The sequence below is a fragment of the Anolis sagrei genome, chromosome 4 (genome assembly GCF_037176765.1).
Source record: "Anolis sagrei isolate rAnoSag1 chromosome 4, rAnoSag1.mat, whole genome shotgun sequence".
Classification (NCBI taxonomy): Eukaryota; Metazoa; Chordata; class Lepidosauria; order Squamata; family Dactyloidae; genus Anolis; species Anolis sagrei.
Window position 1 is genome coordinate 145,230,445 of NC_090024.1, and position 22,937 is coordinate 145,253,381.

At 39.2% G+C, this 22,937-nt stretch overlaps 1 protein-coding gene across 3 annotated transcripts in view; it reads left to right on the forward strand.

Annotated features, from left to right (window-relative positions):
* CDC14A (cell division cycle 14A) overlaps window positions 1-22,937 on the forward strand; it is a 119,838-nt gene that overhangs the window by 11,463 nt on the left and 85,438 nt on the right. For all 3 annotated transcript variants that reach the window (XM_067467765.1, XM_060774011.2, XM_060774013.2), the window contains exons 3-4: window positions 8,895-8,970; window positions 14,692-14,784. In XM_067467765.1, coding sequence (XP_067323866.1) covers window positions 8,895-8,970; window positions 14,692-14,784 — 169 coding nt within the window. The remainder of the gene's footprint in view (window positions 1-8,894; window positions 8,971-14,691; window positions 14,785-22,937) is intronic.

Genomic DNA, 22,937 nt, shown 5'->3' on the forward strand with positions numbered 1-22,937 from the left:
TCAGAAAAATCCATAATGTGATATTGAATATGAGAGTTTTCCAAATCAATATTTTATTATGCTTTCAGGCTTCATAATCTCAGGCATCATTTAGTTTTGCTTGACTTTATTAATTATTTATTATAGGATATATTGGTTATATTTTCTGGAAGCCAGATGAAAATAGTGTGAAATAAAAATGGCAAAATTAAAATGCAATTACATTGTTAAGATTATACAGAAGAAGATCTGGGAAAGGGACAATAGAAACATTGTCATGTTAATCACCTCAGCTCTGATAAATTGCTTAACAAACCTCATGAGGCAGGCTTTTGGTACCAGAAGCTTTTTGAATAGTAACAGAAATAAAATACAAAAAGCATATTAATTTTGCCACCTCTGCGTCTTAAAGCAATAAGGCCTTAATTCTTCTCTTGTGTAAAAGACACTCGTTCTGTTAAATCATTCTTATGACTGCATCATTATTAAGACTTTTAATGAGCTGCTTGAGTGTTACATTAAGAGAACACAGCACCCCAGAATATTGATTGAATTTTTCAGTATGTCAGATATTGACTAAGGCACGATCCTGTTATTTTCAGCCCACTTTCCTTGATCTCTTTTGTTCTTTTTTGTATATAAGTAATTATGCTAATTAAACCACCAGTAAGACTCCAGAATGCTTTTCTCAGTCACACAAAGATTCCATCTTTGGTTATCTATCCGGAAATGCAGGTTTAAAACTTGCAGTTCTTAAATGTATTTTAATGATGGCAATTTATGTCGTGATCGAAACTTAAGAACTATTTTGGTTAACTCAAAATAGTCTGTGTTGTACAACTCATTTCCTACCTCTTAAACAATAGAGAAAACTGTTCTTTTAAGTTGGCCATTGTAGCATCCTAACATCAGGATAGATTCAAAAGTCAGTACAGCTAATTTTTTTAATGTCAGTAACAAAACTGAGCCCCTGGTGGTGCAGCAGGTTAAACTGCTGAGCTGCTGAACTTGCTGTCCGAAAGGCTGGCAGTTCAGATCCGGGAACGGGGTGAACTCCCACTGTTAGCTTCAGCTTCTGCCAACCTAGCAGTTCGAAAACATGCAAATGTGAGTAGATCAATAGGTATCACTTCTGCGGGAAGGTAATGGCGCTCCATGCAATCATGCCAGCCACATCACCTTGGAGGTGTCTATGGATAACGCCGGCTCTTTGACTTAGAAATGGAGATGAGCACCACCCCCCAGATTTGGACTCAACTAGACTTAATGTCAAGGGGAAACCTTTAGCTTTACCTTAACAAAACTGTACAGAACCATAATTCCCCTTCTTAACAAGTACTTCTGCTCTGTCAAATCACATACAGGTTTGATGAAATGCTCACTTTACTAATTTTAATCAAAGAACAAAAACAGTGTAATCTTTAAAAAAAACCCTTCACTTTGTTAGTGACATTTTAGTGAATTTAGGTGGAATTTCTTAGTTATACAAAGCTTCAAAAAATAACCAAAACTGGTGTACTTTTCGAAAAAGAGTGAAAACATGGCTTTTTGAGGCATTTGATCAAATAAACACAATTGGAATATGAATACGGAACAGCTAAAGATGATGTAAACGTATGAGGAACTGGATTGGAAAACACTGTTTTTATAGACTTTTATAGCTATAGTTTTACAGCTTTTATCGTTTTTATGGTTTTTATATGTATTGGAATGTGATTTAATTGTTTTAACCGACATATGTATGTTTATATATACGGCATCTAATTGTTGCTGGTCTGTATGCCGCCCTGAGTTGCCTTTGGGCTGAAATGGGTGGGATAAAAATGACATAATAAATAAATAAATAAATAAATAAATAATACTTTAGAATAAGTTGCATTTTCCCTAACCTAAATTACATAAACTTTGCTATTCTTGAAGCTTTTGTATAACTAAGAAATTCAATCTATTGATTCCCTTATGCCAAGAAGCTAGAGAGAGTTTGAGCAAGCAGTGCTATATTTTTTCTCAATTCTTTCCTATTTTTCCTTTTACACTTTAAGCCTATGCACAGTACTTCATCCACCTGTCTACTATTTGTTATCTGTAGCATGTACCCATATTAGGAATGGGGAAAGAATAATAAAAATAACAAATACACATATTTCAGCAACAGCAACATTAGCAGCAGCAAACAACAACAATGACATCACCAACAATACAACAACAGCAAAGGGGGCCAGTTCTTGGATGCTTTGGAGTGCATGTGGTGCGATAAGATGGGTGGCAAAATCCGCTTGGGACATCATATGACGGACACAACATGACAACAAGTCCTTGAAGTCCTTGAGATCAATTTCTTTTTTAAGGGATTAATTTTTTGGGATTAAAATCATTCAAAAGGTGTTCCATTTCCGTAACTTTGCTGAATTTTATCATTCTTCACCAAATGTTTGGAGTCTTCTCTGATTACAAAATACTATTAAGTGCTTATGATTCACACAGGTATAGAGTGAATTTTAAACACCAGCCTTAGTATAATTGGAAGATGGATGTTCAAAGTAGCTACCTTTAAGCAGGTCCAAAGGATACCCAGCCATCTTCAGAAGGCTCCTCTACTTTGCTGGAGTTCCTTTGCTGTGGCATGTAAAATGGGCCCCTCTCTTTTCATCCCAATAAGCTTTTAGCACTGAGGATATTTTAGTCAATGAGAGGCCAGTATGGTGTGGTTTAAGCACTGGACTGCAACTCTGGGAACCAGGGTTCAAATCTCTAGTTAGCCATGCATAAAGACATCAAAGTCCTGAACAAAACTTGCCAATAAATTCCCATGATATGTTTGTCTTAGAGTCACCATAAGCTAGAAACTACTTGAAATTACACAACAAAATGTTTTAGTTACAATGCTGAGAGATTGTGATTGGTCCAAGTTCACCCAATTAATTTCTATAGCTGAGTGAGGTTTCAAATCCTGGTTTCCCAGAGTCCTGGAAGCACTACGTCCTACTGACTCTTGTTTTAATTCTATGGTTTTGAAGTAGATTTTTATCGTTTTACTGCCTCTGTGTCAAGTTATTTGGATATTGTTAATAGTTTGGTTCTGTTTTAATTTTGTTCTTTTAACTGTACTGTATTCATCTTCATTTATAAACTATATTGAGTCCCAGTTTGGGGGTAAAAATAGAAAATAATGGGGGGAAATACTTCTGCAACATTCCCTACTTATCCAAACCATAGTGTTATTCTCTGTTCTCATTATTGAACTTGGCATTGGTATGGCTACTGTTTTCAAGTAGTTGATTGTTTCCATCATCCCAAGCATGGCTTAGTTTTGATTAAATTGTTGTCGGCCCTTAGAGATGCTGAGTGAAGCATAATTTACAATGACTCAGAAATTTGTCTCACAGCAGAATTACAGTGGACCCTCAGTATTCGCTCATGGTTTGGTGAACTTCCCATGGATAACAAAATCTCCAGATGTTCAAGTTCCATTATATATACAGTAGTATAGTAAAATGGTATTCCTTCTGTAAAGTGGCAAAATCAAGGTTTCCTTTGTAAATTTTTTTGAGGGGAGGAATATTCTCAAACCTTGAAAGGTGGAATCCATGAATACAGAAATTTTGGATACAGAATCCATATGGCCATACATTGCAATATGACTTTAGTATAATCCAGTAGACAATTATTATTATTATTATTATTATTATTATTATTATTATTATCTTCATTTAATACCCTGCCACCATCTCCCCAATGGGACTCGGGGCGGCTTACATGAGGCCAAGCCCAACAGCACATTACAATAAAATAAAAAGCAAAACACAACAACAACACAGTGAAATGCATAAAACACGTGAATACAATAAATAATATAAAATGCAAAACAAAATCATTCACAATCACAGTGACAATGAGCGGGCCACATGTGCAAGATAAAGTACTAAAAACTCAGGGTGAGATAGACCCCCGACTCTGGAACTCTCTCCCAAAGGACATCAGACAAGCCCCAACGTTGGCAGTCTTTAGGAAGAGCCTGAAGACCTGGCTGTTCCAGTGTGCCTTTCCAGAATAGGAAACTCCTGGCATCATGTCCCAAATGCACTTTACCAGAGATTTAAGATTGCCTGCACATCGCACCTACCCTAAAATCCTTACATTTCATCTGTCATGTCCAGCACTTTTTAATTTATTCATTACATTTGGCCCGGCCCTAGTTTTAAATGTGTCATGATGTATTGTTTTGATGTTTTACTGTTATTTCTTTAATGTTTATTGGTTTGCCTTATGAGTTTTATTGTTGCATTTGTTATGCTGTTGTTTTATTGAGGGCCTTGGCCTTTGTAAGCCGCACCGAGTCCTTCGGGAGATGTTAGCAGGGTATAAATAAAGTTAATAATAATAATAATAATAATAATAATAATGAGATAGGAATGGAACAGATTATTTGTAAGGGAGAAACTCATAAAGAAATGGGGTCGTAAAAATAGGCCTTCATACAAACGGGGGAAATATACTCTGGGAACAAAACATTAAGGGGGAGCAACTGTGTATGGTTGTATGGCTACCCTCAAAAGGCGCAACAGGTTTTGAGATCCCTCTTGAAGGTTTATAAGGCGGGGTCTTTCCTAATCTCACCGGGCAATGAATTCCAGATCCTCATTGTCCAGTGAGATTCTACTGCAAACATAGAAAACATTTTGACTTGTGATGTAGAAGCTTCCAGACAATACAAAACCAAATAACTTTCAATGCTGGAAAAATATTCATTCTAAATTCAGTAATCTGGCATACAGAAAGCAGAAAAAAGGTGACAGCAAAAGGAATGGGCAGAAAACTAAATATTTCACTTTTTTTTTTTGGTCTGTTACATGGTAACTTTAAAAACCTCAACTCTTCATTCTGAATTTGGCTGAATGTATTCAGAACAAATCAGCACTAATGTGCTTCCTGCTGAATCTTTGAAGGCAGGGTACAATTGTATTCCTAGCAAAGACTCACCCTTGACTAGGTATGCAAGGCATTGGGTCAGAAAGGGTTAGAAATAGCTGATTTGCCACTCCTTGCTTTGTTGTTTTCTGTATTTTTTGCCTGCATTTAACACTGGCAGATGTGTTATCGTTTCTAATTGATACTTACATTAAATCATTACACTTCGATGAAATTCATATGAACATTGCTATGTATTTTTAAATTGTAGCTTCTACCATCCTACTGCATATTTTCAAATTCAAATTGAAAAGTTGTTTGCTACAGTTTTATTGATCATATGTGCTGTTTTCTGCATGCAACGAAAAATGTGTTGTGACCAGATTTTGATAATGGTCCTGCTGGTCTGCATTTGTTTTCTTCCCATATTTCCTACTAAAGTAACTGCCTTTTTGGCAGCAGGACTGCTTTGGTAATGCAGGCTCCAGTTTGTATGGTGACTGCCATGTCTCAAATGCCAGCTATTTCAGCTCTTTGCAGCAGCTGTGCCAAGTCCAATTAAATATTTTATGTTTAAACATCGGAACCTGTCATGCCAAGAAAAATGAATGAGCTTGTATATTGCCAAATGGAAATGAAAAGCTGAAGAGTCTTACTACTATATTTTAAGATAAACCTGTTGAAATGTTGAAAATGATTCTTTGTGTTAAGCTGGAAGATGACTTAAATGTCTTTGCTTCCTTCTTTAATGTTAACATAATAAAGTGGTGGAAAATAAAGCTGAAAAAGCGATTGGCAGATACAGGGCTGACTTAGACTTGTAACTAATTAATGAGTTGGGAACTAGTAATTGGCTTATTCTTCAAGAAGAATGCTAGCTCTTGTTCTATGCCTTGCAAGCAGAGCTAGGCTTGGCATATCACACTTGACTGCTCAATGCAAAATAGGCGTTCATTTGGCCAACACATTTCTGTAGTTGGTTTAAGTTTGCTCCATTTTGGGATAGCTGATGGTTGCCTTAACTCCTTTCTCCTCACTATGAAAATAGTTTCTTTTACATTTTCTCAACTTTTTGTTTCTAGATTCTGTACAGTCTCTCTAAACAGCTACGTGAGCTGCTACCTGTGAAAGAGGGTCACATATAACGTATTATTACCAATGAGAGTTTTGGGATTAATTTACTATTATGTTGTGTTGTTGCAGAGCAAGCACCTGCATTACTAATAAGACTAGCTCCATGCAGTTAGGAGACATTTAAATATAATGTATAATGGTTGGCACAATAAACAATGCATGCTAGCTTGTTTGAGCCTTGCTATTTTTGGTTATAGAAACAAGAATTTTGTGGACATCCAGGTGCTGCTGGCCTGAAACTCACAGCTGCTGTTGCCAAATATAATGCTGAGAGCTGCAATCCAGGAGCAACTGGAGAGCTGCACAATGGCCATCCCTAATCTAAATTGTTTCTTTTTTGGTTCTTCTGCTCTGTAAGCGTTATTGAAAAGTGAAAGCAAGAATAACCATGGCATCCATCAATTTTCTATAGTTTGTGGCTTATTCCTATAGTTTGTGGCTTTTGTATTTCAGTAAATTCTGGGAATTGGAATAGAGTCCATCATGTCATATACAAGCACATGTTTGTGACATGTCCAATACAAATACAGTGGGTAAGACAAAGAGATAACATTAACACATGCAGAACAGTGAGGTGGTATTCATTTTTTTTTATAACTTTACATCTTGATTTCTCCCTGGAATCATAGAGTCGTAGAATTGGAAGAGGCCTTGTGGGCCATCCAGTCCAACCCTCTGCCAAAAAGCAGGAAAATTGCACTCAAAGCACCCCCGACAGATGGCCATCCAGCTTCTGTTTAAAAGTCTCCAAAGAATGAGCCTCCACCACACTCTGGAGCAGAGAGTTCTATTGCTGAACAGTGCTCACAGGAAGTTCTCTCTAATGTTTAGGTGGAATCTCCTTTCCTGTAGTTTGAAGCCATTGTTCTCAACCTGTAGGTCCCCAGGTGTATTGACCTACAACTCCCAGAAATCCCAGTCAGTTTACCAGTTGTTAGGATTTCTGGGATTTGAAGGCCAAAACATCTGGGGACCCACAGGTTGAGAACCACTTGTCTAGTATCTTCAGTTTAAACAGTTAAATATCTAACAAGTTTGCTTGTGGAAGGGAAGGAGTGGTTAAAAAGTAGTGTAGAGAGAGAGAAGACAAGAAAGTACCAAATAGGGAATTGAATTGAGATGTCCCAAGTTCATAGCATTGTATACACAGGATTACTAAGTGGTTCATTGCAGCACACCCCAAATAATATTGACAATGGGTTGCTGTGAGTTTTCGGGGCTGTATGGCCATGTTCCAGAAGCATTCTCTCCTGACATTTTGTCCACATCGATGGTAGGCATCCTCAGAGGTTGTGAGGTCTGTTGTAAACTAGGCAAGTGGGCTTTATATATCTGTGGAATGTCGGGTAGGAGAAATAACTCTTGCCTAATTGAAGATATTCCACAGGTATATTACCCTCACTTGCCTAGTTTCCAACAGACCTCACAACCATAGATGTAGGCAAAATGTCAGGAGAGAATGCTTCTGGAATATGGCCATACAGCCCAGAAAACTCACAGCAGCCCAGTGATTCTGGCCATGAAAGCTTTTGACAACACAATCTTAACAATATTAGGTTTGGTATTTTATCATATTATTGCTGCACGCTAGGGATAAGTCCAGCCCCATGACTGTCTACTCAGAAGTAAGACCCACAGAGATCAAGGAGAGTTATTGTCAGATAAATCTGTGTAAGATACAATTTACAACCAAAGATTATTTTTCAGTTAGCATATTATCATTGTGTTTAGCATCAAGATAGCACGTAACCTTGTGTTTACTCAAGTGAAATTTCATCTCCTCAATTGAATGATCTTCACAAAAGCAAAATTGTCTCAGTTGATGAACAGAAAATGCATTTGTCATTCTCCATTGTCCTTCCATTATTTCAGTAACTCGTGAACTGACTGACAGGCTTTCTTGTGTGATATGTCCATGTATGTCTGAATATAGTCAGTCTGTTTGATTTGCACTTAGATTGCAAGTATGAGATTCTGTCACTTTTGTTTGAAAGTATAGTACTATATCAATAAACCTGGGAAAGGCAGAACTAATCTTGACTGTTGATGCACCTACACTGCAGAATTAATGTAGTTTGACACCCTTTTAACTGCCATGGCTCAATGCTATGGAATAATGGGAGCTGTTTGGTGAGGCATCAACAATCTTTGACAGAGAATACTAAAAACCTTCTCAAACCACAACTCCCATGACTCCATAGCATTGTGCCATGGAGATTAATGTGACCTCCAACTTCATTAATTCTATAATATAGATGCACTCAGTGTTATATGTGTTATATGTGTTATGATGTCGAACACTTTAAAAAATAGGAAAGCATGCACATTTTTCCTTATAAAGGGTTTTGTTTTCTGGATATACTTACTTTTGACTGTAGAAAAGTTGGGATTAAAAAAAAACCTAGGTGTAATCTGGAATATAAATGCATCTAAACTCATAATGCTATAGAGTTTAGTTTATCAATTTAAAAACTATCTGTAACTATATTGGCTGTGTATGTCCTGAAAAGTTGTTCATAGCAGTCATAGCAGGGCCATTGGATCCAATTACATCTGGTCCCACAGCTTATCTACGTGCCACAAGCATCATTTCTTTGTTAAAGGCTGCAACTAATTTCTTTGCCTGCAGTTCCTTGAATTACAGAGCAAAGTATAGAGCAGAATTTAGTTTTACATGGCTATTGTAATATCAGTATGTTCTGATTCTAGTTCTAACACATATGTGCTTCTGTATTGGTCATGGTGGCGATGTAGTTGCTCCCATTTGTAGGGGAGACTTGGGCTTTCAAATAGTAGGCCATAAAATATTTAACTAGTTTAACAAATGGCTTAAAACTACAAGTGTTTTGATCATTGGTGTATATTTCTTTTAGTTTTTATGCAGATTTTGGACCTTTAAACTTGGCTATGTTATATCGATTTTGCTGCAAGCTAAACAAGAAATTAAAGGTAAGAATTGTATATTCTTTCATGAATATAGTGTTGTTCTTTAAAAAAAAGAATAAAGTAGTTGCTTACCTAGATACAGAATACAGATCAAGTATCCCTTATCCAAAATGTTTGGGATTTCAGATTTTGGAATGCCTATATTTCCATATACGTACATAATGTTTCACATCAATCTTATACACATAGCCTGAAGGTAACTCTATACATAACATGTTTAATAATGTCTGGATGAGGGATGCTCAATCTGTAGTGAACTAGGTGAACCTTTGAACTGATGTTACAGTTCCTATCTAGATGTCTTAAGGAAACTAAACTATGCAGTAGAATAACCATGTCTTGATATTTTCCCTAGAAACTGATGAACATCAGTAGAGTGCCTCCACATTTGGAGATTCTTTGTGTGTCTAATAGTTGTTATCTTGGTCTAATCTGTTTTCTCAGAACTTCTGTTTTTTTGCAGTAATAGCATCTTGTGGTTTTTACATTCCACAAGTTCATTGGCTACCTTCCAGAGGTTGTCTTATATGAGCTGTTGTCATTTCAGTCTCCTGAAACCCATTGCTCATTGTTTTTGCCAATAACCCTATTGACTGGGCATAGTTGACTATGGATGGCATATGTGTGCCTGGGCTAAAAGCCATAGATACCTATGGGGAGCATATAGAAACCTCACTTTTATTACAGCCTCCCTAGCGGTTTTCTGGGAGGAAGAGGGCACTCTAGAATAATGTGGGATGGGATATATGGAAGAAAGGGGATGACAGCACCTTCCACTGGCATCAGCTGAGTTGTTTTACTATAATTGTGCACAAAGTTTGTGTTAAAGTGAGCCTCCTCTTTACTAACTCACTTTCCCAGGTAGCTTACTTACTTACTTTACTTACTTAGGCGATCCCTCATTGGACAAGTAGGGATGGTCTTCCATGACCAGTATTCTTGTGGATCCGTGGGTGGCCATGGAGCCCTATTCTTGACCTGCATCTTCTCCCACAGTGAGGGAATTGGTTTCCAAGTGGAAGGCGGTCTCAGTCGGGGTTGGCTTGACGTGCCTTCCTCCTGGCACGTTTCTCTCGTTCACCCTCCATTTGTGCCTCTTCAAATTTTGCAGCACTGCTGGTCACAGCTGACCTCCAGCTGGAGCGCTCAAGGGCCAGGGCTTCCCAGTTCTCCCAGGTAGCAGTCGCTTAGGGAATTACAATTTAAATCTAAAACCTTTCTTCGACTCCAGCCTTAGGGAATCTTTCAGAATGAGGGTTACAGTTGATGCGTATTTTGGATTTATTTTAGGAGTTGCTAGTCCTTTATACATCTCTAAATGTATGAGGGTGGATCAAAAGATTTTGCCTCCTGTGTCATAAAAACGTTATGAATGAACATATAATAGCAGAAGTTGCTACAGATCATAGCCTGAACTAACCTCTACTCAAAACTACCGTTCAACATCGTCACCATCAGTTTGTACACATGTGCTCTATCATTTAACCCAGGCATCAAAACCATTTTGAAAAAATTCAGGGTTTTGCTTTGTGACCCATGCTTTTAAAGCTTTTTTAACGTCATTCAAGTAATTGGATCTGAAACTTTCTGAGTTTTACCTGTTTGGACTTCTGAAAGACAACCTATGTGGTTTTGTGTAGAGGAACGTTCAGGCTATGATCTATAGCAACTCCTGCTGTTATATATTCGTTCATAAAGTTTTTAATGACACAGGAGGCAAAACTTTTTGACCCACCCTCGCATTTAATGCTTTCCAAAATGCCGTGTTAGTTGCAGGATAAACATGGCAGCTAGTGATCTTATTTAACATTTATGATCTAGCCACTTTTTACGATGCAAGCTACAGTTGAAGACATATAGACAAGAAAATCAGTTTACTGAAAATCAACTATTATAGGGTTGATTTTATATATGAACACACACACACACACAAAATAACTGTTTTAGAAAATACACAAAAGTTTGATGCACATTTCTGCATCCTCATTTAATTAAAAAAAAAGCATGAATTGAATTTTCCACTTACCTGTTTAATGTGAACTTCAGTTTATAGTTGAAATGAATTAGGCATCTTGCTTTTTTATGGTTTCATTTTCTTTTATTACCATAGCAATTATGTTATGAAAACTGCCACACACACACACACATGGCTGGAGTTACACTTAAAATGTACCTGTTCCAACTTACATGCAAAGTCAACTTAAGAACAAACCTATGTTGTTCATAACTTGTGGACTGCCTGTATAATATTTACAAAATAAAACAAAAGTATGAATCAACCATTGTGTGGCCTTGTGACACTCCCCCCTAATTTTTGTATCCACAATTAATATCTTATTTTTAGTATTTTAATTTGAATTTTGGCAAAAAAAAGATAATCATAACTTCCAGTAACTCCCTAGGGTACAATTCCCACTTAAATCAAAGCATCATCTGCAAACATGTGCATTAATTGTGTTTGCAGTTGTAACTTTATGTTGTTATTGTTTTTATGCTTATGTACTGTTTATTTTATGTGTGGCATTCTGGAGTGCTTTTGTGAGCTACCCCGAATCCTTTTGGGAAGATGGAGGTGTGGTATAAAGAAAGATTATTATTATTATTATACTTGTTTTTATGAGTCCCAACACCTTTCACAGTTGCTCACCCTGTTGTAGCTTCTCCAGTGATATTTTCTTTAAAAAAAAAGAATGTCCAAGAATGGAGACTGCAGACAGAATAAATCGATAATAGATTTGCAGATATCACATTATACTTAGCAGTGCATATTTGAAACACAGGAAATGGTTCATCTCTATTCCTGCAGATACAAGGCAAGCTGCAACTCAATAGTGTGCCACATGCCTTGGATAAAACACAGCTTTCATGGGTAATGCAGAATAGAGATAGAGGGAATAATCATGATCTTTATATAGTAAAGCTGGAGATTAAATTTTAAGTGATGTGGGAGCCAGCATGGAATAGCAGTTTGAAGGTTGGATTAGGACACATGGAGGCCAGGGTTCAAATCCCTGCTTTACCATGGAAACCTGCTGGATGACCTTGGGCCAGTCACAATCTCTCAGCCTCAGAGGAAGGTAAAATCATCCATCTGAACAAATCTTTTCCAGAAAACCTTATTATAGGTTTACAGCTACTGATTTTATTTAACACCATAAGCCAGAAGCAACTTGAAAGCATAGAACAACAATTTCTAGGAGAGTAGCCATACATTCATGTTGTTCAGAAGAGTTTCATGACACCCTGAATTCTCATAAATATATGACAGCATGCCCTTACACAGAACTGAGTCCACTGGAACAGTGTAACAATAATTAAATCTAAATTAACAGATTGATACGGACATACCTGTAGAGATTAGGAATAGATTGGGCATACAGTTACTGTCAATGATTAAACAAAGCTTATTGACATCAATCAGTTTCAGCTATGGTTTAATGACGAAGTACAATAGGGCTTGGGCTGCAAACTTCCTTTACCTGCAAAGCAGCAAGAAGGAATGAGTGGTCATGGTTTCACTTTCCAGACGGTGGGAATGGACTTTGGGCCATGGCTTGCCATTCAAGACTAGTCAAAATAGCAAATGTTCCATCTATGACCAGAGTGCCCTGCACAGTAGTACAAAGTGGCAGTATGATTAATTGGAAAAGGGAACTATTCAAGAGTATAGAGTGCAGAGGATTGGAGAACGGAGTGAGCAAGGAAGAAAACAGAGAGGAAAGAATGAGGAAGGGATGAGAAGTAGGAGGAAGGGAGGGACCTGGACTTCGAAAGGAATTCCCCGAGCAGAGATCAAATCACTGGCAGGTTGCATGAATGAGATCACATCTTCAGGGATTAGAGCACAGAGCTCAACAGTCCAAGAAGGGCAAAGCCCCAGAATATGCCTGAGTCAAGCCTCACCTGTCCTTGGTCAGGCCTGCCTCCAACTCAATTATGAAGAGCCATCGTTATGCAGTCCACATCATGGCTGCTTAAAAAATCAATCACAGCTTCAGTGATGCCCTACACCAGTGGTTCTCAACCTGTGGGTCCCCAGATGTTTTGGCCTTCAACTCCCAGAAATCTAATAGCTGGTAAACTGGGATTTCCGGGAGTTGTAGGCCAAAACACCTGGGGATCCACAGGTTGAGAACCACTGCCCGACATCATCACTACTAGAGCCAATTGAAAGAACTGGCCTGAGACCATCAATTCAGAGACCAACTATAGCCATGTGAACCTGCCTAGCCATCAAGACCGGTTTTTGAGCCTCAGCTTTTAGGTCTGCCAGTGAGCTCCATCAGGTTCACATGGACAAGAGACAAGGCCTTCTTTATGTGGTGGCGGAACTCCTTTTTATAGGATATTTGTTCAGCTTTCTCTCCATCTGCTTTTATACACATTTTTAACATTTCTTGATGTGTAGCTTTGTTCATTTGTTTATAATAATTTTGCTCTGTAAACATTCTTTATAGGGCTGTGTTGTTTTGAATGCTAATATGTAAATTCTCTTAAATGAATGAATGGCGTTCTTCATTTGGAATTTTCAGGAGTGGAGGCACTCTCTTTTATAAATTTGGACCTGTATTATGATGTTATCTAAGAGCTAATGACATGTGAAGTGGGGGTTTTTCCTTACAGATAATCACATTCTCTGTTTTGTTTTCTGGATCATTGGAAACAGTAGTTCTTCTCTGTGATGAACAGCATAGGCACCATCACATAGTAATTTCTAGGATAGGTATTAGGAATCCCCCAGATGGTCTTGGATCTGTCAGGACTGTTCATGGTGATGTTGGTCAAAGCTGTAGTCCAGTAACATCTGGAGTCCCAGAGTTTCTCCTCCTTATTCTGGAGGTTCAAGTGATCCAGGTCTTGGTGTTCTTGCCTAGCTGCCAATGGCATGGTTAGTGGTTATATTAAGGACCCTTCCACACAGCCATATAACCCAGAATATCAAGGCAGAAAATCCCACAATATCTTCTTTGAACTGGGGTCCCTTCCACACAGCTTTATAAAATCCCACATTTTCTGCTTTGCACTAGAATATAGGGCAGTGTGGACTCAGATAACCTAGTTCAAAGCAGATATTGCGGGATTTTCTGCCTTAACATTCTGGGTTATATGGCTGTGTGGAAAGGCCCTGGGTTATCTGAGTCCACACCACCATATATTCCACTTCAAAGCAGATATTGTGGTATTTTATTCAGCAGTGTGGAAGGGGCCTAAGACTTCAGTAGGGAAAGGGTGAATGTGTTTGAAGTTTCCTGAGGATCTTTAAAGTAGATTTAAGAACCCTTTACTGGTACTTCTTTAAGGAGAAGGTTAGCTGATATGCTCCCATGGTGTGGCCATGGCAGCAGTCATTGGTTTTTATACTGTTCTCTCTAAATATTCTCTTCAGGATAATTTAGAGCATTAAGTTTAATAGAGGCCAGCAGCTCATGGAAGAGCAGCCGTAGGAATGTCAAATCCCTGTGGCTAAAGCAATGCCCAGGAATACAAGAAGGATAAGCATACTGACAATTGAACTATTCTGTTCCCGAGTGATTACGGACCACTTCTATCATGCTCTTTCTGCAGTGAGTTTGATGAAGGAATCAGTTGACTTAAATGAACTATCAAGGCAGTAGATTCAGCTGACCTGGCAAAATTCAGCTGCCAGCATTTGATTCACTGGCTCTGTTTGTTTATTTGTTTGTTTTAATATTTTACTAACACTCTCTTTCCCTTTTTAAACAGTCATTCAGTCTATCAAGAAAGAAAATAGTGTATTACACCAACTTCGACCAGCGGAAACGAGCAAACGCTGCATTTCTAATAGGTGCATATGCAGTAAGTATCAGTTGGTATGTGCGTCTCTAGCAGGAATTGCTGATGTCTCATCCTTTGGCTAAGTATAGATGCTGCAGATGCTAAAATCACATTTTGCTGGTGTTTTTCTATAATCCATTCCAGTATTATTGTAAAGGCACCAGATCCTGTCTGATCTTGAAAGCTAAGCAGAGAAAAATATGGAGTGCTTTTAGTTGATTTTACAAAGTGATGCAAACTAATAATAATTGTAAAAGTCTAAGAGTAGATGTAAGAACTAACGTGGTGTATTAGTTTGGTTGTTGGGACTAAGATTCTGATGACCTAGAGTGCGCCTACACTTAATAATTAATGCCATTTGAAACTGCTTTAATTGCCATCGGTCAGTTCAAAGGAGTCACGATGTTGTATTTTGGTGAGGCAGCAACACTATTTGGCAGAGAAAGCAAAACACCTTGTAAAACTACAGCTCCCATGATTCTGTAGCATTGAGCCCTGCCAGTTAAAATGTCAAACTAAAGTGTGGATCCATCTCATAATTAAATTCCCTGCTTGGCCATGGAGACCCACGGCTGGCTTTGGGTAAGTACAACTTTCTTAGCCTTAAAGGGAGGCAAGGGTAAAACCCCTCAAAACAAATCCTCCTGAGAAAACTTCGTGATAATTTTGCCTTAGGGTCACCACAAGTCAGAAATAACCTGAAGGCACACAGTAACAACAGTAAAGAATATGTGTCCCATAATATTAAGGAGAACAGGAATAAAAACAGCCAAAGATCAATTAATATGGGTGTGTCTCATTCATGACTAGATCCTGCTAGGGATGAATAAGCCAAGCAACAACCGGATAAATACCCCAAGGGGAACACTTACATTCTATAAGGAATGAGCCACTCCCAGGATTTGCTGGAATCAATCTGTTCCATTTGGAATCTTCCTTTGAAACTTTTTGTTCGATTACGGTAACCATTAAATATACTACAGAATTTGCCTGTGAGATTAAAATGTTCTCTGCTGGTGTCTTGTCTGTTAGCTTTTGAAAAGTTTGGGATATATATTGCTTGTATTGAGACTTGTTTGCCAAGAAAATGACAGAAATATATTGCTTAACAAAGTCTATAGGCTTTGATTGGTCTGGGTAGTGAGCTGAAATCATAGAATCATAGAGTTGGAAGACACCTCGCGGGCCATCCAGTCCAGCCCTCTGCCAAGAAACAGGAAAATCACATTCAAAGCACCCTGACAGATGGCCATCCATCCTCTGTTTAAAAGCCTCCACCACACTCTGAGGCAGAGAGTTCCACTGCTGAGCAGCTCTCACAGTTAAGAAGTTCTTAATGTTCAGGTGGAATTTCCTTTCCTTCAGTTTGAAGCCATTGCTCCGTGTCCTGGTCTCCAGGACAGCAGAAAACAAGCCTCCTCCCTATGACTTTCCCTCACATATTTATACATTGCTATCTTGTCTCCACTCAGACTTCTCTTCTTCAGGCTAAACATGCCCAGCTCTTTAAGCCGCTCCTCATAGGGCTTGTCTCCAGACCCTTGATCTTTTAGTTGCCCTCCTCTGGACACATTCCATCTTGTCAACATCTCCCTTCAATTGCGGTGCCCAGAATTGGACACAGTATTCTGGGTGTGGCCTGACCAAGGCAAAATACAGGAGTGGCATGACTTTCCTGGATCTAGGAACTAGACTCCTATTTATGCAGGGCAAAATCCCATTCAGATCACCATACACTAGAAATCAACAACATCTTAACCTTTGCATGGGGAAAATGTTGTTAATGTGTACATTAAAATAGTGAACAGAAAACAGTAGGGAACCTGTTAATCTCCTGGGATATTCTGTAGCAAATTTGAATATCTGACATACTGAATTAGCAAGCATTTGGAATATCACTTCAGAGTCTTTTTTTAAATCTCTGAGCTGGACAGGGATCATCTCATTGGTGCTGAACTTTGTTGATCTGTGGTTCGTTTCAGAGATCTATCCCTAGATCGTAGAGAGACCTTCCCCTTTTCCGTTCTTGGACAAGGAGAGAGTTCTCAAATGTTTATGGACTTTGTTGATGTATATTAAGGTTGGGACATATTGTATAGCTGGCAATGTTTTGATTGAGGTGGCATCAAAGCTCACTATTGAGCTTTGTTACGGGATATCTGTGTCTATTGGGTAATTCCCAAATTACAGTTGTGTGTAAGGACAGGATTTCCATTCATAGCCTGAAAGAGAAATTCTTATTTTCAAGGATGGAATGTAAATCCTTCAGCAGAATATACATGTTAAACTGAAGTGACAAGCATTTGATTCTTTTTTTTTCCAGTTGGTATTGTCTGTATCAAGTGACTTCTGAGTGCTGGGATTATTAATATATGATAATATAGCATAATTCTCAGTGAGGCAATTAGAGAAAATGCTCAGGATCCATGATGTCTAGGGGTTTCATGCTTCAGCTGACGCTTCATATAAATATGTGGGCACAAACACACGTTTGTACTATAATTCTGTTAAAGAATCACCTGCTCCTAGTGAAAAGGCAACTGTTGATCTTTCCCCAGCCCCACATTCCCCAAGGTTGGGTAGCATTCGTTGCCTATATTGATTCCCATTTTCTAGATGAAGTGTAAATGAAGAAGCAAATGATTAATTGGGGTTGCTACTTCTGAGTCTAGCATTTGTCAGAAATGAGAATGCCCTTTCTTGGGCCTGAATGTGGCTAGTTTTAGCTGGAAGAAGAGCTACTCTTCTCTTAGTAATACCAGTAAACCTAACCCATTGCAGCTCCAAGCAACCCTTCACCTGGACAGTTTTGCCCATGAGGATAAATTGTGTCTTGTCTGTGGAAGTGCTCTTATTCATCCCGAGTCAACCTTGAGCTATAGGCATATAGATATGTGTCATGATTATTTGCTTTATAGAAAAATGTGTTGCCCTTAAACCATTATACAGTGATATCTAGCTGCATACACTTGCATGTTGTATATCAGGCTTAAATTAATGGTGTCGTGGAAATAAATGAAGTAGCAGTTCAGTTTCCCAAGGTCCTTCCTCTTACAAGTACAGCTGATTATGTTGTTGATTATTCTCAAATTAAAAATCATTAGAAGACAAACTGAGGAAGTGCTCTCTCTAAGTCAGCCAGAGATAAATGTATATGTTGTGAAGCTACAGAAGTACAAGATAGCAGTAACATAGAACTGAAGATTCTGGCTGCCCCAGATCTGAACCTTTTGTGGTTTGAATCAGTTTTGCAATTCTCAGCAGCTCAGTGTGCTATAGTATCAACAGGCCACCTCTTTGGACGGTAGTCTTGCTGTATTAAGCTTGCATATCCATATCAAATAGCATTTTGGTGAGGTTTTTAGGAGATCGCGACTTCATCTGCGGTGCTCTGAAGATTTGTAGAAGTTATGGCTGCAGAAAGCCTATTTATGAATCCTGCTGAAGTATACCAATCTTGGAGATAAGAGAGCATCTACAACAGACCAGTTTATAGACTTGGAGTTGCAGGTGGAAGATTCTTAGCCAAAGCTTCACCCTGTGCTTATGTAAGCAGTTTCATCAGAAGTTGTTCCATCTGGTGTTTTTCACTGGAGTACAAGGATAATGACATATACATAAACGAGGTTTGTCTAATCTGTCTCCTGTTTTGTAATTTAGCTACTTGATGACGACTTTAGTCTCCACGGTGTCAGACTTTGCAGTTAAAATGTTGGAATTGTTTCTGAATTGTGTGATGTTCTGTAAGGCTGAGATTATAAACAAGCAATGATGCTGCCTTGTTGGCAATTTCAGCCTGAGTAAGACAATGGAAGCATTGTGTGTCTGTGTACACATGTGTGCGTGTTGTAAAATCCAATTACTATTGCAACAAGAGGTTCCGTGCCACAATTCTTAAGCATCTAGAGCAGTGGTTCTCAACCTGTGGGTCCCCAGATGTTTTGGCCTACAACTCCCAGAAATCCTAGCTGTTAGGATTTCTGGGAGTTGAAGGTCAAAAAATCTGGGAACCCATAGATTGAGAACCACTGATCTAGAGGTTAGGACAGCAATAGAGCAATTCTTGATTGACATGGTTATGTTGCAGGTATTTCTAAAGCTAAGAAACAATGTCACAAGCACCTGAAACTATCTTGTATCTTCAGAGAGATGCAAAGACAAGATAATCGCTACCTGCAATCTTGCAGTCCATGGAGTCATTGTTGTGGCTTCTTTTAACATGGATAAGTCTCGGAAATTTGATGCCATTCTTTTCTTTTCCTTTTTTATAAAAAATCAGGAGCATGTTCTCATTGGTATTTAAATGAGATTTGGAATCTAGGGCCAGTCTGTGTTGTTCTTATTTCTAACTTTGAGGGTAAAGACTATCTGGGGGATTGGAATTGAACTACTTGTTGTTGTTGTGTACCCATCTGTCTTAAAAGTCTTGGGGTTTTCTAAGCAAGATTTGCTCAGAGAAGGTTGCTTTTCTGCAAGGCTGAAAGAGTGTGTCTTGTCCAAGGTTACCCATTAAGCTTCCATGGTTGAGTAGTTGTAATCCAATGCCCAAGTCAGTACACCACACTGCCTTTCCAGCATTGTAATTTTGTGTGCCTTGAAGTCATTTCTAATGTATGTGGCCTGTCATGGGACTTAATGGCCGCAATTTAATCAGAAGGGGTTTACTGTTGCTTTCCTTTGAGACCCAGATGTAACCAGTAAATTCCTCTTTGGGAAAAAAACCCAGTCTCAACCCCTCCTCTCTTGTAGTATTGCTTGAGTATTAACTACTTGTGTACAGACTTAAGTGATCAGCAGCACTTACATTTCCTCTCATGCGCTAGGCTCACTAGGCATTGTTTAAGAAACAGCCTGCTTCTCTGATTTTTGTGTTGCACATGAAATGTTCCTGGGCATTGTTAGTTTAATGGGTTGTTTTTACAGTCCTAAAGCTAAAATATTCATGTGTAAAATGAGACTGGACAAACACCAGATTACATTCCACAAATAGAATGTCCACTGGTAGCTCTGCACTCTAAAGAGGCAAAGAATGCGACTTGCATATTTTTTGTCCATAACCTGTTTTTCTCTGTTCCCTTACTTTATCTTGGGGTGGAAAATTACAAGAGTATGAAGGTCTGTTGTATTTCACCCTGTGAAACCCTAAACACTCTCTTCATTGCCACTTCCTAATCGGTCACTTTTCTAGTCCCCCTTGGAAGGGTGTTTTGTGGGGAAGCTTTTTAGCCTCCATGCCTATTCCAGAACTTTAAAAAAATGAAGAGAACAAAAGACCCCGCCAAATTCAACGACATGGCCTGTAAAAAAACAGTAACTTGGAGGGGTTTTTTTGGTCAGGAGCAACTTGAGAAACTGCAAATCACTTGTGGTGTGAGAGAATTGGCCATCTGCAAGGACGTTGCCCAGGGGATGCCCGGATGTTTTGATGTTTTACCAACTCTTATGTTGGTTAAAATTGTTCTTCATTTTAAATATTGTATATGTGCATTGTGCACAGGAATTTGTTCATGTTTTTTCAAAGCTATAGTGTGCACCCCCCCCCCCCCAATATTCTGAGGGACCATATGGCCCTTTGCTTAAAAAGTTTGAGGACCCTTGCCTTATAGTGTGTAGAATGAGGCTCAGTTACAATATTAAGAATATGTACAATGTTCTTACAAACTATCTTTACACACACTCCATGTGAAGGAGAAGCAGGGAAGAAGGTAGTTGTTTAAAAATAATTGTTCAAGAAATACTCAAGGCGCAATTGCAAACCGTGCCAACAAAGAGAAAAAATAGGACAAGTGCAAAGAAGCCAGAATGGATGTACAAAGAACTTCTAACTGTGCTAAGACACAAAAGAGACATGCACAAGAAGTGGAAAAAGGGAGAAATCACCAAAGAAGAATTCAAACAAATGGCCAACACCTGTAGGGAAAAGGTCCGCAAAGCTAAAGCAAAAAACGAGCTCAGACTTGCCAGGGACATTAAAAACAATAAAAAGGGCTTCTATTCTTATGTCAGTAGAAAAAGGAAAAACAAGGAGGCGATAGGACCTCTTCGAGGAGAAGATGGGGCAATGCTGACAGGGGATAGGGAAAAGGCAGAACTACTTAATGCCTTCTTTGCCTCGGTCTTCTCACAAAAAGAGAGTCTTCAACCTCAGCAAGATGGAGTGGATGAGGGATTGGAGGACATCCAACCCCAAATTGGGAAAGAAGTCGTCCAGGAATACCTGGCCGCTCTTAATGAGTTCAAGTCCCCAGGACCAGATCAACTACACCCAAGAGTATTGAAGGAACTAGCGGAAGTCATTTCGGAACCATTGGCAATCATCTTTGAGAGTTCTTGGAGAACGGGAGAAGTTCCAGCAGATTGGAGGAGGGCCAATGTGGTCCCAATCTTCAAGAAGGGAAAAAAGGACGACCCAAACAACTACCGTCCGGTCAGCCTCACGTCGATACCGGGCAAGATTCTGGAAAAGATTGTTAAGGAAGTGGTCTGCAAACACTTAGAAACAAATGCAGTCATCGCTAATAGTCAACATGGATTTATCAAAAACAAGTCATGCCAGACTAATCTGATCTCTTTCTTCGATAGAGCTACAAGCTGGGTAGATGCGGGGAATGCTGTGGATGTAGCGTACCTGGATTTCAGTAAGGCCTTCGACAAGGTCCCCCATGACCTTCTGGCAAGGAAACTAGTCCAATGTGGGCTAGGCAAAACTACGGTGAGGTGGATCTGTAATTGGTTAAGTGGACGAACACAGAGAGTGCTCACTAATGCTTCCTCTTCATCTTGGAAAGAAGTGACGAGCGGAGTGCCGCAGGGTTCCGTCCTGGGCCCGGTCCTGTTCAACATCTTTATTAATGACTTAGATGAAGGGCTAGAAGGCATGATCATCAAGTTTGCAGACGACACCAAATTGGGAGGGATAGCCAATAGTCCAGAGGACAGGAGCAGAATTCAAAACGATCTTGACAGATTAGAGAGATGGGCCAAAACTAACAAAATGAAGTTCAACAGTGACAAATGCAAGATACTCCACTTTGGCAGAAAAAATGAGATGCAAAGATACAGAATGGGGGACGCCTGGCTCGAGAGCAGTACGTGTGAAAAAGATCTTGGAGTCCTCGTGGACAACAAGTTAAACATGAGCCACCAATGTGATGTGGCGGCAAAAAAAGCCAATGGGATTTTGGCCTGCATCAATAGGAGCATAGTGTCTAGATCTAAGGAAGTAATGCTACCCCTCTATTCTGCTTTGGTTAGACCACATCTGGAATATTGTGTCCAATTCTGGGCACCACAATTCAAGAGAGATATTGACAAGCTGGAAAGTGTCCAGAGGAGGGCGACTAAAATGATCAAGGGTCTGGAGAACAAGCCCTATGAGGAGCGGCTTAGGGAACTGGGCATGTTTAGCCTGAAGAAGAGAAGGCCGAGAGGAGATATGATAGCCGTGTATAAATATGTGAGAGGAAGCCACAGGGAGGAGGGAGCTAGCTTGTTTTCTGCTTCCTTGGAGACTAGGACACGGAACAATGGCTTCAAACTACAAGAAAGGAGATTCCATCTGAACATTAGGAAGAACTTCCTGACTGTGAGAGCCGTTCAGCAGTGGAACTCTCTGCCCCGGAGTGTGGTGGAGGCTCCTTCTTTGGAAGCTTTTAAACAGAGGCTGGATGGCCATCTGTCAGGGGTGATTTGAATGCAATATTCCTGCTTCTTGGCAGGGGGTTGGACTGGATGGCCCATGAGGTCTCTTCCAACTCTTTGATTCTATGATTCTATGATTCTAAGAAAGAGAGATAATGGAAAGACAGGTGGCAAAATATTTCCAGAGTAGTTTGGAAGCATCATATTGTAGCGCATATGGTATGTTAGCAATTAAAAGCCATTAAGTTGTAATATGACTTCCTAAAGTGACAGTTACACAACGCACTATTACCTGTTAAGTAATATCCCTTGTGTATCTATATATAAAGTTACCTCTTCATTCAGAAATTTGTTAATGGTATGATTTCCTTTGGGTTTTTTGTTACCATTTATTGCTGTTAGTATATCGTGCTCAATAACTACTTTGAACCAGCAAGGGCATTAAATGCTAATCAAAGTGGCCAATTGCAACATTCACACTTGCCTCCAGCAGACAAGAGTTCTTTCTCCCACCTTGGACATTTCACAGATAT